General features: G+C 36.8%; 1 protein-coding gene across 4 annotated transcripts in view; it reads left to right on the plus strand.

The window, feature by feature from the left end:
* The window catches only part of STX17 (syntaxin 17), a 73,980-nt gene that overhangs the window by 9,862 nt on the left and 46,965 nt on the right, over positions 1–17,153 (plus strand). For all 4 annotated transcript variants that reach the window (XM_077140233.1, XM_077140240.1, XM_077140244.1 and 1 more), the window contains one exon: positions 10,123–10,188. In XM_077140233.1, the coding sequence (XP_076996348.1) occupies positions 10,123–10,188 (66 nt within the window). The remainder of the gene's footprint in view (positions 1–10,122; positions 10,189–17,153) is intronic.

The raw sequence follows: 17,153 nt of genomic DNA on the forward strand, positions 1-17,153 counted from the left end.
ATAAACTTTCAACCAACCCTCCTGCTTGTAGCCCTACAGTGCACTCTTACCTGGTACCTGGTACTCGGTATCTCTGGTGAGCCTTTCTGGAGTAGTGCATTGCCTGTTGACTTACTTCATGTTGTCACTTCCCCCACTGTGCACAGCCCCTACAGCTCTAGGTTTCAGCTTCCTCTGGTCTTCTAAGTCTGTTGCAACATGCCTATTCTCTTTCCAGTTTCCAATATTTCGTTAAAATTTTTGTCAGCTGATACCACTTCTCATCGTTTTTCTCTTCTCATTATTTTTGTGAGCTTATACCTTTTAAAGTTCTTTATGGTCTTTTTATTGGGATTTTAGAAATGAGTAGAGATGAAGATTTGTTCTTCTGCCAGGTTTAGTAAGAAGGGAGATTATTTATCACAGGAAATAAATATATGTGAGCTTTTCATAAGTATTTATTGTTGTTTGCTGTTTGTTGGGGTTTTAGCACTGAAAAATATGTAAAAGATAAGTCCCAACCCTCAAGAAATTTACAGTCAAGTTGAGGAAATAAGATAGGAAATATGCAGGGAATGATAAGAGGCAACATATAATTAGGTGTGCAGATGGGTTGCATGGACTATTCAAACAGTAGGAAGCTTGGACATGTAATACAAAATCAGACATCATCGGCCTTGACTAATTTATTTGTTCTTATTTTTTTAAGTCTGTGATTACGACAAAAATCTTTGCTATTTCTCTTTTTGGTCTACAACTGTTTATTTTAATCTTTTTTTTTTTTTTTTTGCATGGGCAGGCACCAGGAATCGAACCTGGGCTCTGGCATGGCAGTCAAAAACTCTTCCTACTGAGCCACTGTGGCCCACCCTAATCTTTTAATTGCATGCCCCACCTCTTCTTTTTTTCTGTCGGAAACCAATTCAGAGGAAGCCTTCCTCTGGGGTTCAGAGTCTGTCACAGGTGGTAAAGGATGATGTGTCAAATGAGTATGGTAATTCCATTCTTGTCAGTGTTTGGTTAGCAATGAATGATAGACACATTCTGTGGTTCTGACTCATGGGATTTGAGGGAGAGCTTGTTTGGGACACGGGGACTTCTTGGAAAGATTTTCCTAATGTAATAAAGATACGCATGAAAGGAAATAGGCCCCCTTCTTCTGCTTGGTCTTTTGTGTCTCCCTGGCACGTCTGGAACTGTCACCAGTTCTCCTGTAGCCATTGGGGCACAAGTCTGAGGACAAAGGCTCCCTGTTCAAGAAAGTAAACAGAAAGCTAGAAATTGGGAGCTTGATGACCTGATAAGCTTCTGAATTGAACTACCTTGGAATTATCATCCTACTGCTAGACTGCTCATGTGAGATAATAAATGTTCTTCTTATTAAAGCCTTTTGTAATTTTTTGTTATTTCAACCCGAAGCATCCTAATTGGTTCAAGTTTCAGCATGGCTTTCACCTACCTCTCTATTGCTACCATGCAGATAAACAAAACAGACGTGGCAACATTTTGTGAAAACAGTGCAGTTTGGAAAACTTGTCAGTAGTCCCCAAAATTAACTTAAAACTGGTTGTCATTAATTTATTTTTTTCACACTTTTTATTAAGTTGCTCCAAGTGTTTTTTTCTTCTCCCAATATGTGGAATAGGATTTCTTAATTTAGGTATAAAATTATTTAGCAAGCAGTAGGAAATATGAAATATTTTATTCTTATTTTCCTTAGAATTTTATCGTTGTAAGAGATAAGTCATCTAGTTCATTCTCCATCTGAGATAGTAGTCTCTTTTACAGGTTCTTTGACAAGCAAGCAAATAATAATAATAGCAAAGATAGTAGTTGTTTTTATTTGTTGAGGGCTAGATCAGGTTTTTTATATATAATGTCATTTAATCTCACAATATGGGGGGGTGTTATTATTGTCTTCACTTTTTAGGTGGGGAGACAGACTTAGAGTGGTTAAGTTACTTGCTTGAGGTCTTTGTCAGTAAATGTGTTAAATTTCTAATTTGCTTGAAACATAGTATGCTCCTAATAAATGGGTGTTGAATGCATTAATATGTGCATGCATGCATAGAGCCCAAGATTGCATTGATTGTTTCAAAAGCCATATTATATTGCTGGCTTTTTAAACTGACTTTTTAATCAACTAAATAAAATCCGTAGAACTTTTTAAAAGAACCTCAGCTATTGAGCCAGATCTAGTACTTGTACAGTTGTTGTTTTTAATTTAAATGCTGGACTTAACGTTCGTCATTTTTATGTGAAATTGTGATCTTTCATCTGTGTTGATTATGCTTTCTAGCTTATGTTATCTGTACATTTGACATTTATATGCTCTTTGTTTTTAAGTCATTGATGAAAATGTTGGTCAGGAAATGGGCAGAGCACACTGGGACACTGAAACCATTTTTCTGTCTAAATTCTCACAAGCCAGCTCTCTAATAATTAGTTTAGAATTTTCCCAAAGATTTACATTGAGATCTACAACCTGCAGTGTTTTAAATATACTTTCTTTTGTGAAAATTGGGTCAATATTTGCTGGTCTCTAGTAGCCTTTCCAATTCTCTACAGTTCCTCATAGATTAGCAAAATGTTTCTGTGATCACATTTGCAAGGTCTTTTGGTTCACTGGAATGTAATTTCCCTAGGCCTGTTGACTTGAACTCATTTAAAGTATCTAGGTTTGCTCTTATTCTTTCTTGGTTTTCATTTTCCTCTTAGTCATGTTTATTGTAGACTTTTCTATTTTGAAGATCATTTTCCTCAATAAAAAAAGGAGATAAAAATGAGTTGAATAATTTTGGTCTTTTTTACATCTATTAAAAATATCCATCCCATCACCAGTCAATTTTCAAACATTGTTTATTTTTGAAGTCCCAGTACTGTTACTCCCTACAGAACATGCCCTAAAGGATTCTATCCCCAGTCAGACATAAATGTGCATCTTCACACCACAGTGTGCAGTAGACCTTATGGTCCACACATTTAATAGTCACTATTTTAATCATTCATGGGAAAACTACAGATGTCCTTATGTCTAATCTATTAGGAGATTCACAGAATTCCTGGGCTATATCTTTTGCATTTGTTTTAATTTTAATATTTTTGATATTTGTTAGGTACAGAGAAGAAATTACTTCTATCTACCCTATGGAAGATATTATTTTTCTTCATAATATGAGTAATCTCAGCTTATAGCAGTCTTTGGGCCATTTGTTATTTTAACATAGCTTTATCTGTAAATTCTTTGATATTTTCTGTGTAGACAATCATGTCATCTGTGAAGACAAACTGTTTGCTTTCTCTGTCTCCCTCTCACTTCTTTCTTTTCTTCCTTTTAAAAAATTTTATTCATTTTTATTTTAATTTTTATCTTATTGTACTGACTAGGGCAATATTGAATTGGAATGTTGAGATCAGATATCCTTACCTTGTTCTGAATATTAGGGAATGGCATTTTGGAATTTCACCATTAAGTATAATGTTAACTGCCGTTTTTGTAGATGGTCTCTACATCTATTGTTTGAGGGGGTAAACTTCAACTTTGTAGTTGGCCGAGAGTTTTTTTTTTTTTTATCATGAATAGATGTTGAATTTTGTCAAATAGTAGTCTTTAAAGCTACCGTGTTGCTATTTTTATCTGTTTGTCCCATCTGTTCTTATTCCCTTTTTAAATTTCTTTTCCTCCCTTCTTTTGGATTAATTGGATATTTTTATGAGTCTATTTCTTTTTGGGGGCTTATTGGTTATATCTCTTCTTTTTTTATTTTTTAGTGATTGCTTATTTTTATTTCTTAATGGTTGCTTTACTCTATATCTAAAGATGTATAGTATACATCTTTGATTTTTCAGTTTTCCTCCAAAGGAAAAATAAAGAGGAAAAAAAATGGAAAGAACTAAATAGGAAATGAAAAAAGACCAGGAAGATATAAGAGGCACAAAGGAACATCTTAGCTATTCTCTATTCCTGGTCAAGCCATATATGTCATCTGTGAAGACACTATTTTTGTCTTGTAAACAACCAAATTACAAGCCCTTGTACCCATTCTGGGCTCCATGTGTTTGGGTTGTTTAAATGATCTATCCATACAGGTTGAGTTAGATTATATGCTACAGAAAATGTAGATTTTGGACAAAATGAACCTCTCTTCCTTTGATCTCATACAGTAGGTTAAGTTCTAAAATACAATGTATTACCCCTGTATTTTGATTTACCTTAGTCCCGACCCAATAGGCTTCATTCTTATCTCTAATTGAAACCAGATCTCTCTTTTGGTTTCTTTAACAGTTATTGTATGTGGCCTTGCTGACTTTCAGACTTGCAGAACTCCAATTCTGAGTCTTAGATGGATGTCATACAGGTTCCCAGAGTTCCAGGGAAATACCGGGTTATATATATATAGCCACAGCATCTCAAAATCTATGTATGTAGTACTTTGCTATAATACTGCACCCCCCACCCCAGGTGATCCCAATACTAGGATAAAATGTATTAATTCATTCAACTATTTATTGTATACCTACTGTGTGCTCCCTGAAACATGTCCTAGGCATATGTCAATCAATGGACAAATCAACTGAGATCCCTAGTCTTCTGGAACTTAAAAGCTCTTGGCTGGTCCAGATCCATCTGTGTTACTATTCTTTCAAGGCTTGTAATTGGTAATAAAACCTTGCCTTATTGAGTTCCCTTCCTGGGTTGCTCCTTTGGCTAGTGTAGTGAAAAAGGACATAAGATTTGGAATCAATCAATTATTGGTTCAAATTCAGATTCTAATACTTACCTGACAAAATCTCTTGTGATATGACTGGACATTAGGAGATAAATGGGCAGTAAATATTGACAGCTACATCTAATGAGTATTCTGTAAGGTCACTGGTTGCCATATGATTTCAGAGTTCGATATGGGTTACAGTTCCACGGTTTTAGATTTTTCCTTCTAGCTACTCTAAGACACTGGAGACTAAAATAATAATATAATTAATATAATTTAGCAGTCATACTTCATCAGTTACATCCTGTCATCTCTGTTATAATTCCACCTTCTCCTTTGATCCTTCTCCCAACCTTAAGGAGTGTTTGGGCTATGCCCATTCTACCTTTTTCATGTTGTAAAGGGCTATTGATAATATGGGATATGAGGATGGAACTAGTTGATTTTCTGGAGAGGCTGGCTCCTCCAGGTTTCAGGACTTATCTTGCTTAGGAATCCCTCTGGACATTGTAAGTTTCTGGAAAGTAATCATAGTGCATGAAACTTTTGTAGCATCTCACATAGAGCCCTAGGTGTTCTTTAGTTTGACAGGAATGGTTTTCGTTGGTTGGGGTTTGGCACACAGTGGTAAAAAGCAATGTCTAGCTGAAGCTTGCATAAGAGTGACCTCCAGAATAGCCTCTCCGCTCTGTTTGAACTCTCTCAGTCACTGATGCCTTATTTTATTACATTTCTTTTCTCCACAGTGCCAAGACCAGGCTCATTCCTGGGATTCATATCCTGCATTGCCACAGAGACTTTCATCCCTGGATGTTATGTCCCATGTAGGGGGTAGAGTAATGATTTTCCTTGCCGAGTTGGGCTTGGAGAGAGGCCACATCTGAGCAACGAAAGAGGTCCTCTAGAAGTCACTGTTAGGCCTAACTACAGATAGGCTTAGTTTCTCCCTATATAAATAAGGTTCACAAGAGCAAGCTTCCAGATCAAGTGGTTAGCCTATTGACTTGGGAGTCTTGAATGTTTGAGACAGTATCAGGGGTTTCCCTGGTGGTAAATCTTAAAATTTCCATATTTTTTTCTCTCATTCCTCAAGGGACTTTGCCAATAGTTTTTAAGTATCTGCTCAGCATACCCTGGAATGTATCTGGGCACTCCGTTAAGCCATACCAGATTACAAGGCCTTGCCCCCATTCTGGACTCCATGTGTTTGGGTTGTCTAAATGATCTATCCATACAGGTTGGGTTAGATTATATGCTACAGAAAATGTAGGTTTTGGACAAAATAAACCAGAGAGTTTTGGATTTTCTCTTTGGTTAAAAAATAAGTGTATTTTTCTCATGGGAGCAATGAAAATTGAGTGTCTATGATTGTACCCTAGTGGGAATAACGTGAGACAGGGATTCTTGACTGTGAACATTATACATTATGCCCACTTGATGGAGGTGGCTGAAGTGTACACTGATTGAGACACAGAGAAAGGCGAACTGTGATATATTTATATTATTGAATATTGTGCAGCTACAAAAAGGAATGAAGTTGTAAGGCAGGCAGTGAGGTGAATGAATTTGGGTAACATTATGAGATGCAAAATAAGCCAGAAACAAAAGAACAACTATTGTATGGTACCCTTTAGAAAATATTTATAAGAAAACTGGGGCCTAAATTGTAAGCTCTATTAGTAGTCACATTTAGTCTGGAGCAATAATTGCTATTTCTAGATTTTGAGATGCTGTGGCTATACATGTATAACCTGGTATTTCCCTGGAACTCTGGGAACCTGTATGACATCCATCTAAGACTCAGAATTGGAGTTCTGCAAGTCTGAAAGTCAGCAAGGCCACATACAATAACTGTTAAAGAAACCAAAAGAGAGATCTGGTTTCAATTAGAGATAAGAATGAAGCCTATTGGGTTGGGACTAAGGTAAATAAGAATACAGGGGTATTCCGTATATTGTCTGTATTTTAGAACTTAACCTACTATATGAGATCAAAGGAAGATACTTCCCCCACAATTATTTATCCCTGGTATTGCTGTGATACTGTTGATGTCTTCCTGTTAAACATAGAGCATAGCATGTAATACTAGTTTTCCACTATACCCCGATATTATTTACACTTTGTACAAGATTCATAACTTTGAGGTAATTCATATAAGAAGATATTTATAACTTAGTGAATTGAAGTCGAGAACATGGATTATCAGGTTGGGGCCTATTGTAAAGTGTCCTAGATTGTACGTTCTTATAGCAGTCACATATATTCAGGAAGTGTAGCTATTATTTCTAAATTCTGAGATACTGAGCTGTTTGTTTATAACCTGGTCATTCCCTGAAACTTCGGGTGTTTATGTAACACCTGAGACTCAGAGTTAGAGCTCTGAAGTTATGAAATTGAGCGGTATCCCATAAAGAAACTGTTTAAAAAGTTGAAAAAGTGATCAGACTTCGAGTCGAGATATGAATGAAGCTGATCTGGATAGGACTAAAGTGTATCAGAATACAGGGTAAAGGATAATATTATCCATATTTTAAAATTTCAACTTCTATGGAAGACCAAAGGGAGGGATGTTTATTTGGCGCAAAATTTTTATTTTGGGTAGTGGAATTCTTGATTTAACTTATACGGTCAGTTTAGTTGAACACCATAAGTACATAGAATCTTGAAAAGGGCTTGAGATTTCATAGTTTGTCCAGGTTAGTGTGATGTCCCATTATATCCCAGAGTAATTAGGACTGTGAATAAAGTAGTATTTGCAAAGTCCCCTTGGGGGTCTGGAGAGAAAGCAGGACATATTCAACTTCCCCATTTGGAGAATTTCTGATATTCTCACAAGAGTGATTTAATATTTTGCCATCTATATCTTTACTATCTTTTTTGCTATTAAAAAATGTGGTTTTGTGTAATTTTTAAAAGCTTAAAAGATGTAGTAGATTTGACCTAACAGAAGTTCACATAAAAGTCTAAAAGGAAAAAAAAGAAGTGTAAAAGGTTTCAGTTAGTCACAACCTTATTATGAGAAAGCCACTCACAAAACGCAGTGTATTCTTAGGCTGCATTAATAAAAGTTAATAGGTCAGGTTATACATCCTATGCATATTGAAAATAATTGAAGGTATAAATGTAACACTTGAAAATGTGAGAAAAGAACAGGACTACAAGAAAAAGACATATTTAGCATCTATTTAAACACTACGAATAATGTGTATTTCTTGCATTTATGAACAGGTGTCAAAGAGTACTCCTTTCTGCTGAGCCCAAATTCATCTCCCTGAAGTTTCTGTAATCCTACTTTTGGAGATACATACAATAAATCTAATCTTTCTTCACATTGCAAATCAAGACCAAGACAGACAAGGTTTCTTGCTCTTGTATGGATGGATAGATGTTTTTTTTTCTTACTCAGCACATTCTTTTACTAAGAGAATAGCTCTTCATGGATCCTAGCTTTCTGTGGGAATCTAAATCCAAGGCCCCATCTTTTTCAGCCCAAAGGTTTCATCTGTTGTCCTCTTGTGACTTTTATTGACCCAAGCGCCTTGGTTATAAGACCCCAACATCCTTTACCTCCTCGCCCTTTCTCCTGGTCATTGGTGACTGCACCTCTGGTTCAGATTTACTCCTCTGGCACTTAGTTCCATCTTTGTTTTTGATCTCTGGGGATTTCCCCCAGATTTTTACAAGTACAACCATACTTTTAAAAGAATGTTTATTTTGTCTTAGCCATCATTTCTAGAACATTTGTAACTGAATGGAGGATTTCAATTAATTTACCTGCTATATTGCTACAGAAGTCAAAGCTAGATAATTATCCAAGATGCTATAAAGAAGATAATAATTTGTTTACAGAACAAATATGTATTGGTTGCCTGTTCTGTGCCAGGTGCCATGCTGGGTGTTAGAAATGCAATGGTGAGTGAAATAGAGATAGCCCTTACCTTCTTGAAGCTTAAAAGGGAGATGGAAACTAGTCAAATGAATATAGAACTGTGTATAACTACTTAGTTCAGTTCTAGTTGAGTGTTCCTAAGTTTTTGGGTTTTTTTTAATTTTTTAAAAATTTTTTATTAATTAAAAAAAAGAATTACAAAAAGCACAAACATTCCCAACACATACACTCAGCAATTCACAATATCATCACATAGTTGCATATTCATCATCATGATCATTTCCCACACATTTGCATCAATTCAGAAAAAGACATAAAAAGACAACAGAAAAATAAAACAAAAACAGGAAAAAAAAATTTTACATACCATACCCCTTACCCCTTGCTTTCATTGATCACTAGCATTTCAAACTAAATTTATTTTAACATTTGTTCCCCCTATTATTTATTTTTATTCCATATGTTCCTCTCATCTGTTGACAAGGTAGATAAAAGGAGCATCAGACACAAGGTTTTCCCAATCACATAGTCACATTGTGAAAGCTATATCATTATACAATCATCGTCAAGAAACATGGCTACTGGAACACAGCTCTACATTTTCAGGCAGTTCCCTCCAGCCTCTCCATTACATCTTGAATAACAAGACGATATCTACTTGATGCATAAGAATAACCGCTAGGATAACCTCTCGACTCTGTTTGGAATCTCTCAGCCATTGACACTTTGTCTCATTTCCCTCTTCCCCCTTTTGGTCGAGAAGGTTTTCTCAATCTCTTGATGCCAAGTCTCAGCTCATTCTACAGTTTTTCTCAATCCCTTGATGCTGAGTCTCAGCTCATTCCAAGATCTCTGTCCTACATTGCCAGGAAGGTCCACACCCCTGGGAGTCATGTCCCATGTAGAGAGGGGTAGGGTGGTGAGACTGCTCGTTGTGTTGGCTGGAGAGAGAGGCCACATCTGAGCAACAAAAGAGGCTCTCTTGGGGGTGACTCTTAGGCCTAAATTTTAAGTAGACTTGACCTATCCTTTGTGGGGTTAAGTTTCATATGAACAAACCCCAAGACTGGGGGCTCTGCCTATAGCCTTGGTTGTCCACACTGCTTGTGAGAATATCAAGAATTCAACTTGGGGAAGTTGAATTTCTCCCCGTTCTCACCACTCCCTGAAGGGGGCCTTGCAGATACTTTTCCTCTCACTGATCGAATCACTCTGGGATTCATTGGGGCATCACTCTGGACAAACCAACAAAATCTCATGTCCTACCTGAGATTCCAAGTTTTGATTTATCTTTGACTAGTTTCCAGTGATGTCTGGTGAGATAGATATGTGGGTCTTGGTAGGGACTAAGGAGTAGAACAAATATCTAGTCTGATAGATCTTGAAACCTTATTATTCCTCAAGTTTTCTGCCACTACCAAATTACCTTCTTCTTTAACTGATTTGTTTAAGTTGGGGTAGATGAGAGGATTTTTGTGGTAATTAGAAGTAATCACTTTAGTAATGAAAAAATTCAGTACCTTTCCCCTCTCTTTTGTATAGTATCAAAGATGCAGAATCTGGGACAAGCTGCATGAAGAGCATATCAATGCAGGACGTACAGTTCAGGTAAGGCTACTATGTTGTTTTTTGGTAAATCAGTATGAAAAAGACAGCCTTAAGGAAATTTTGTAAAATAACCCTGTAGCTGAATTTCTTTCACACATATTTGTAGCTATTTCCTTAATGATGCATTTCTGGCAGGAATTACTGAATCAGATGTATTGCATATTTTTAAGGTGTTGGATCATATTATCAGATTTTCCTCCAGACATGATGCATCAGTGCATCAAACTTAAAACTTTCACAATAATGCATTTTCCCAAAATCTTACTAACACTAATATTATCCATTTTTCAAATCTTTGCTAATCAATAGGTTAAAATAGTTTCATTTAATTATTTTAATCTGGATTTTAAAACGTTGTTTTGAAGGGTAAAAGTTTTTTTTTTTTTTTAATATGTTCCTTGGGCAGTAACATTTCTTCTGTGAATTACCTGTTCTTGTCCCTTGTCCATTAGCTGTTAGCTTTTCTAAGTGCCCTTTATAATTGGAAGGTGTTGATCTTCTGTCTCTTGTGTGTTGTGGATAGTCTTTGCTAATTATTTTCTTTGTAAAAGATAAATTTAAATTATTAATGTTTAAAATTGTATGTTTACATAGTTTAAAAAGTCGAATATAAATACAATTAAAAGACATACAATGTCATACCCTTCACCCCCACCGAGTCCAAGTTAGAAGAAGCTATTGTTTTTCTAAGTTCTCCACTTTTCTTCCATATGCTGTCAGTAATATTTTTCGTGTGCTCAAATACATTGATTTCGTTCTTTATACAGAAGACCTCTGTCCTGAAGCCCTTTATTCCCCAGTTTCAATCTGGACTTGCTTTCTAAGCTTGTTACACAGCTGTTTTTCTGAGACTTTCCATAGCTGCTCCTCTATATCAGATTCCCATTTTCCTGGACGTCATCTCTTACTCTTGTTTGGTTTACTCCATTGTTTGTTGGAATATATCCTTCAGTAGCTCTCTACGTATTGGTTCTTTGGAGGTAACTTTTTAAAATCTTTGTGTGTCTCAAAGATGCTTTTATTCTCTCCTCACATGTGATTGTTCGTTTCACTGGATACAGAATTCTATTTGGAATTTGTTTTCAATTTTGCAGACTTTGTAGCTTTTTTAGGTTGCTCTTTAAAAAGCTAGTTTCTGCTTTTCCTGTCTTTATATAGTACCTGTTTATTTTATTACTAGTTTGTCTTTGGGAGCTTTTGCCATCTCCTTATCTCTTGTGTTCTGAAACTTGAGGTGTGCATTGGTGGGGGGCAGGGGTGTCTTTTTTTTGTAAATTATCAAACTGTGCCCTTTCAAACAAAAAATTCATCTTCTTTAGTTCTGGGAATTTTTCTTAATTTATTTATTTGATCAGTGATTCTTCTCCATTTTGTCTTTGCTTTTTTCCTGATCTTTTGTTATTTGTTCAGCAGACTGTGGCTCATGGGCCAAATGTGGCCTACCATTTGCCCCTTGTACTTACATATTGCTTTGACTCTTTTCAAACTCCAATGGCAGAGTTGAATGATTGTGACAGAAACTGTGGTTCACAAAGCCTAAGCTATTTACTAGCTGATCCTTTACAGAAAAAGGTTGCTGACCCTTGTTGTATTGGATATTGGAATTCTTGGGTTGTTTGTCTAATCTTCTCTTCGATTTTCTGGAAATTTTTCTCATCAAATCTTTCATTAATTAATGAATTCTTTATTAATGTGAACAGGATTTTTAACTTCTTGTTTTCTTTTCCTTTTTTCATTAGCATTTTGTCTGTGGCTGTAATAGCTTCTCCTGTCTTTCTGAGGCAGAGAAAAGCAGATTCCTTGTCTTCTTAATGTCACGTCACTTAAAGGTGAATGTCACTTAAAGGTGCGTTGGCAAGCTGGCATTTTCCCTGGGGGAACCACCATATATTAGTATCTGGAGATTATTTTTGTTTTTCTAAAGAAGAATCTTCGTTCGTCTCCTAGGCTGGTAGGAGCTTGCTTACCTTCAGTCAGATTCAGACTTCTGGGCTTTTGTTTTTCAGCGCACATTTTCCCCTAAATACCTGTTTTTAGCCCTGTGACCTGTGTTTCTGATTCTAGAGTCTCTTTCTCCAAAGACTGTATCTCTTGTTCTCTTACTTTCAAAAAAAGTCACTATAGTTGCAGAGTATTGAAAAGATTGAAAGAGAATGAAATGAAGGCCAGAGATCATTTAAGAGGAATTAAAGAAGTCCAGGCAATAGATGTTAGTAGCTTAGAAGTAGTAGGGCTGGAGAAAAACAAGATTGATTTGAAAGTTAGATGGAAATTTGAACTTTCTCAAAGTAGGTGTTTGACTGCCTGCTAACTAGATTATAGGCCCCTAAAGAGCAGGAACTATGTCTCAGCTATTGTATATTCCATAGTAATTTGTGCCAACAAGAGTCAGTGTTTACTGAGTGGTACCTAGTACATTAATATCATTGAGATTATGATGACTTGGATTTCTTACAATCTTCACTAATGTATCATTAAAAGTAACTTATGAGTTTCTCAAGATAATAGTTATGACCAATATTTGATTTAAGATATATATATATTTACATTATTGACGTCCATCTGGCACAAAAGATTTATGTGTGCTGTTTAAATAGTGAAATCAAAAGGGTTGTTAGAGGAAGGTATTTACTTAGTTATATTCATGTCTCCCCTGAATTTTTTTTATGAACTTACTCTTTACTAGTTTGTATAAGACTTATTTTTGGACAAATAATTTGATGAACAGTTGTCATAGATTTTCTAGATTTATCATATTTAGGTTTTTATAGTTCAAACTATCACGTGGTTTTGTATTTTTGTTTTTTTAAGTTTATTTCTGTTCTTGTTGATTGCTTTTTTCCTTTATCTTTTAAAAAATGTAGTTGATACATACAAAAGAATATGATAAATATTTAAGTAAGTTTTAAAGTATGTTGAAAATATAACAATGTAATTAATTCCAGTAAACCTACCACACAGCTCGAGACTAGGACATTACCAGTACCTTGCATTGTCTACTTATGTGCTCCTCCCCATCCCATCTGTCTTAGTTTTCTGAGGCTACCCTAACAGAGACCACAAACTGGGTGACTTAAACAACAGAAATTTACTCCCTCACAGTTCTGGAGGCCAGACCTCCAAATGAAAGTGTCGGCTGAAGTCTGTCGGTTTCTGACAGTGGCTTGCTGGCAGTCCGTGACATGCTTTGGCTTCTGGCATAACTCCATCTCTGCCACCATCACATGGCTGTCTTCTTTCACTATCTGCTTGTCTCCTAATTTACTCTCCTTATGCGGACATTAGTCGTATTGGATTAGAGTTCACCCTGATCCAATTTGGTCTCATCTTAACTATTAACATCTTTAAAGATCCTCTTTCCAATAGGAAATTAATAGGATCACATTCATAAGACTGGGAATTAGGACTTGAACATATCTTTTGGGGGGAAACAATCCAATCCACAATATTATCTGTTTGTATTCCCTCAAGGTGACTACTATATTACTTTTGAATTATCATTCCCTTCCCTATTTAGAAAATAGTTTTATCTAATGTGTATTTAACAGTGTGCTTTTTAGTTTTCTTTGATCTTGAGCTTCATAAAAATGACATCCTTGTCTATAAAGTCTCTTGGGACTTGCTTTTTTTCACTTTATGTGTATTTCTAAGACTCATTCATATTGCTTATAAGCTATCATTTGTTCATTTGCACTGCAAAATAATATCCCATTGTGTGAATATATCTCTTGTTGGACATTTAGGTTATATATATATGTTGCTATACTACTATGAATATTCTTGTATATTTCTCCTGGTACACATAAGAAATGATTATTCTAGGATACCTATATAGAAGTAGAATTACTAGACCAATATTGCCAATATTTACATTTTCAAAATGATGCCACATTGTTTTCCAAAGGGGTTCCATCAGTTTATACTGTTACCAGCATTATCTAAGAATTCTCATTGATCTACACTTCTTCAATACTTGGTATTTTCATGCTTCTTAATTTTTGCCAATCTAGTGGGTCTAAAATGGTGTCTCACTGTGGTCTTAATTTGTATTTCCTTGTTTCTAATGAAGTTGATCATTTTTATATGCTTATTAAGTGTACATATTACATGTTTTCTTTTTTGCCTAATTTTTGAAACTAAGTTGTATATGTTGCAAATTTCTTCTTATAATTTTAGTGCCTTATCTTTTCACTTTTATTATGGTGCTGTCTTTTGAAAAAATGAGTTCTTAATTTAAATGTGGTCTAATATACCAATCTTTTCTTTATGGTCCATGCTTTTGGAGTCTTATTCAAGCAATCAAGAAGATATTTTCCTGTGTTTTTTATTGAATGTTTTAAATGTTTTTCTTTTTAACACTTAAATCTAATTAATCTGGAATTTATGGCATGAGGTAGTTATAAATAAAATTTTATTTTATTCAAATTGTTCCTCACAATTAACTGATATCTCCATTGCTACTTCTGACACATCTCATAGCTCCACATATACTCTGGGTCTGTTTCTGATCTTTCTTTTCTTTTCCTCTCGCTAATTTGTCTATTTTGTGGCACCCGGTCCACACTATCTTAATTATGACAGTTTTATGATAAGGCTTGATATCTCGTTGGTCAATACTTCCACCTTACTCTTTCTTTTCAGGAGTACTTTAGCTATTCTTAGCCCTTTATCTTTTGTATAAAGTTTTGAATCAGTTTGTCAAAGCCTTGTTGGGAATCATATTGGGAATTTCAAGATCTATAGGGAAAATTGATATCATTGAGGCAGAGTTTACTTTTTAAAGATGCCTACAAAAAATATCTCCCATTCTATGTGGTCTTCCATTGTATACCCTTGCTCTTCCCCCATCAGGAGTTGAAGGCCAATACCTTCTCCTTAACTCTAGCTGAGGCAGAACTAATCGTCTTCTGAGGGTAGGTGAGAAAAGGCCCTATAACTTCCACAAGTTTTCTGAAGGATACTTGCTTTGGGGGGAGTTAGTCATCACCTAAAAAGCCCACTTGTCCTGAGAACCCCATGCTGGAGACAGCTACAGCTGTAGTTGGAATCTTAGCAACTACCAGCATCAAATGCCAACCACATGAGTGAACCATCTTGAGCATTCAGCAGCCTCAGCTCACTTCAGATGACTGTAGCCTCAGCTGACATCTGGCTGCTGTGACTGAGAGACCCCCAGTGAGAATTGCTTGCCTCAGGCCTTCCCAAATTTCTGGTCCACAAATGATTAGCAAAATAAAATGGCAGAACTAGAGAAGTGATAGAAAAATGACTGGGACAACAGTTCCAGGATGTATGAGTAAGAGGGTCTTCTACACTATATAGGAAGGCCCTAGATGAAAAAGCAGAGAAAATTGGGATGGAGGGAAAAGAATGAGTCTGCTTGGTCGTGATGGCATGCAGGAAGGAGTGGGACCTGAAGGTGCAGAGTGCCCCTGCACTCCTACCTGCCTCCTCAGCTAGCTTGTGAGGTCGTCCCTCTCAGCTCCCATAGCAAGTTCTATGGGGAACCCAAAAGCCAGCGGACTTGGTTACCCTGTGCACAGACCTTCCATCCAGTGCACCATGCCTGCTGCCCCCGATCATTGAGACAGACTGGCGTGGGCACCTGGTATGTTGGCAGAGACTTGGGTATCCTCCATTTGGGAGGAGGGGTTGCTGCAGGGTGGGCCTAGTCTGATAATTGGCCTGTGAAAGAGACCTGCTGGGACCTACCACTCCTCTTCTCTCACGGAGGTCTGGATCCCTCAGGTGTGCACAGGCAGAGAGGCATGGTTGAGGTAGTGAGCCATGCTGTGCCGCACTGCTAGGCTTTTCTTGGTTGGCTGAGAGAAGGGGTAGTTGAAATACTCAGTTCCATAGCCCAAGGTCATTCCAAGGAGGAACCTGGAGACCACCACATCCATTGAGCCCACAAATAGATTCTTTGCCTAGGTGCACACTGCCTTGCCCCAGCCCCAGGGTTGGTGGCTTTCAGCATGCACCCAGACCAGCGGCCTTGGCTGGAGTTGCACTGGGTCTCCATCCTGTTCAGATGACTGGCACAGTCAGGGAGGGGTGGGCCTGAGGGAAGGAGGTGGCCCACGATTGCCATCTGCTAGAAATGCATGGAAAGTACAGGCTGGCAAACTGCCTAGCTTTCAGCAGATCTTTTCAAGTAGTGTTGCATCTCCTGCATGAGAACTGGTCTTGGTTTGGCAGGAAATTACTGACAAACCAAATGCAAAAGGAGACCTTCAATACAAGCCCATGCAAATACAAAACATTAGACAAGCAACGGAAATCAACTTTCAAAATAACCTTATCAAGATAATAAAATGCTCCAAAGCCAACAGAAAATCACAAAGCACATGAAGATGTGGACAGATATGGCCCAGCTAAATGACCAAATTAAAACACAGGAGGACACACAGAATTAGGAACAACTGATCAAAGACATTCATATAAACCTCCTAAATAAATCCCGTGGGATATCAAGAACACACTAGAAGGGCATACAGATGAATTTTAGAGAATACACAAGAAGATAACTGCTCTCACAGAGATGATACTGTAGACCAAACTAAAAATACACTAGAGACACACATAGCAGATTTGAAGAAACAGAAGAAGCAGTAAGTGAACTGGAGGACAGGACAACTGAATTTGAATGTACAAAAGAACAAATGGCAAAAAAAAAAAAAAGATAGAAAAATTGGAATTGGATTTCAGGGAAACTATGGACAACATGAAGCGCACAAATTTAAGAATCATCGGTGTCCCAGAAGGAGAAGAAACAAGTAAAGGAAGCCACATAAGACTGAGTTTGGACTACTCAGCAGGCACCATGGAGGTGAGAAGGCAGTGGTATGATATATTTAAGATTCTGAGAGAGAAAGACTTATAGCCAAGAATTTTTTGTTTAGCAAAGTTGTTCCTCAGAAATGAGGGAGAGATTAAAATTTTCACAGACAAATGAATGCTGAGAG

Source organism: Tamandua tetradactyla, chromosome 2, assembly GCF_023851605.1.
Source record: "Tamandua tetradactyla isolate mTamTet1 chromosome 2, mTamTet1.pri, whole genome shotgun sequence".
NCBI classification, from domain to species: Eukaryota; Metazoa; Chordata; class Mammalia; order Pilosa; family Myrmecophagidae; genus Tamandua; species Tamandua tetradactyla.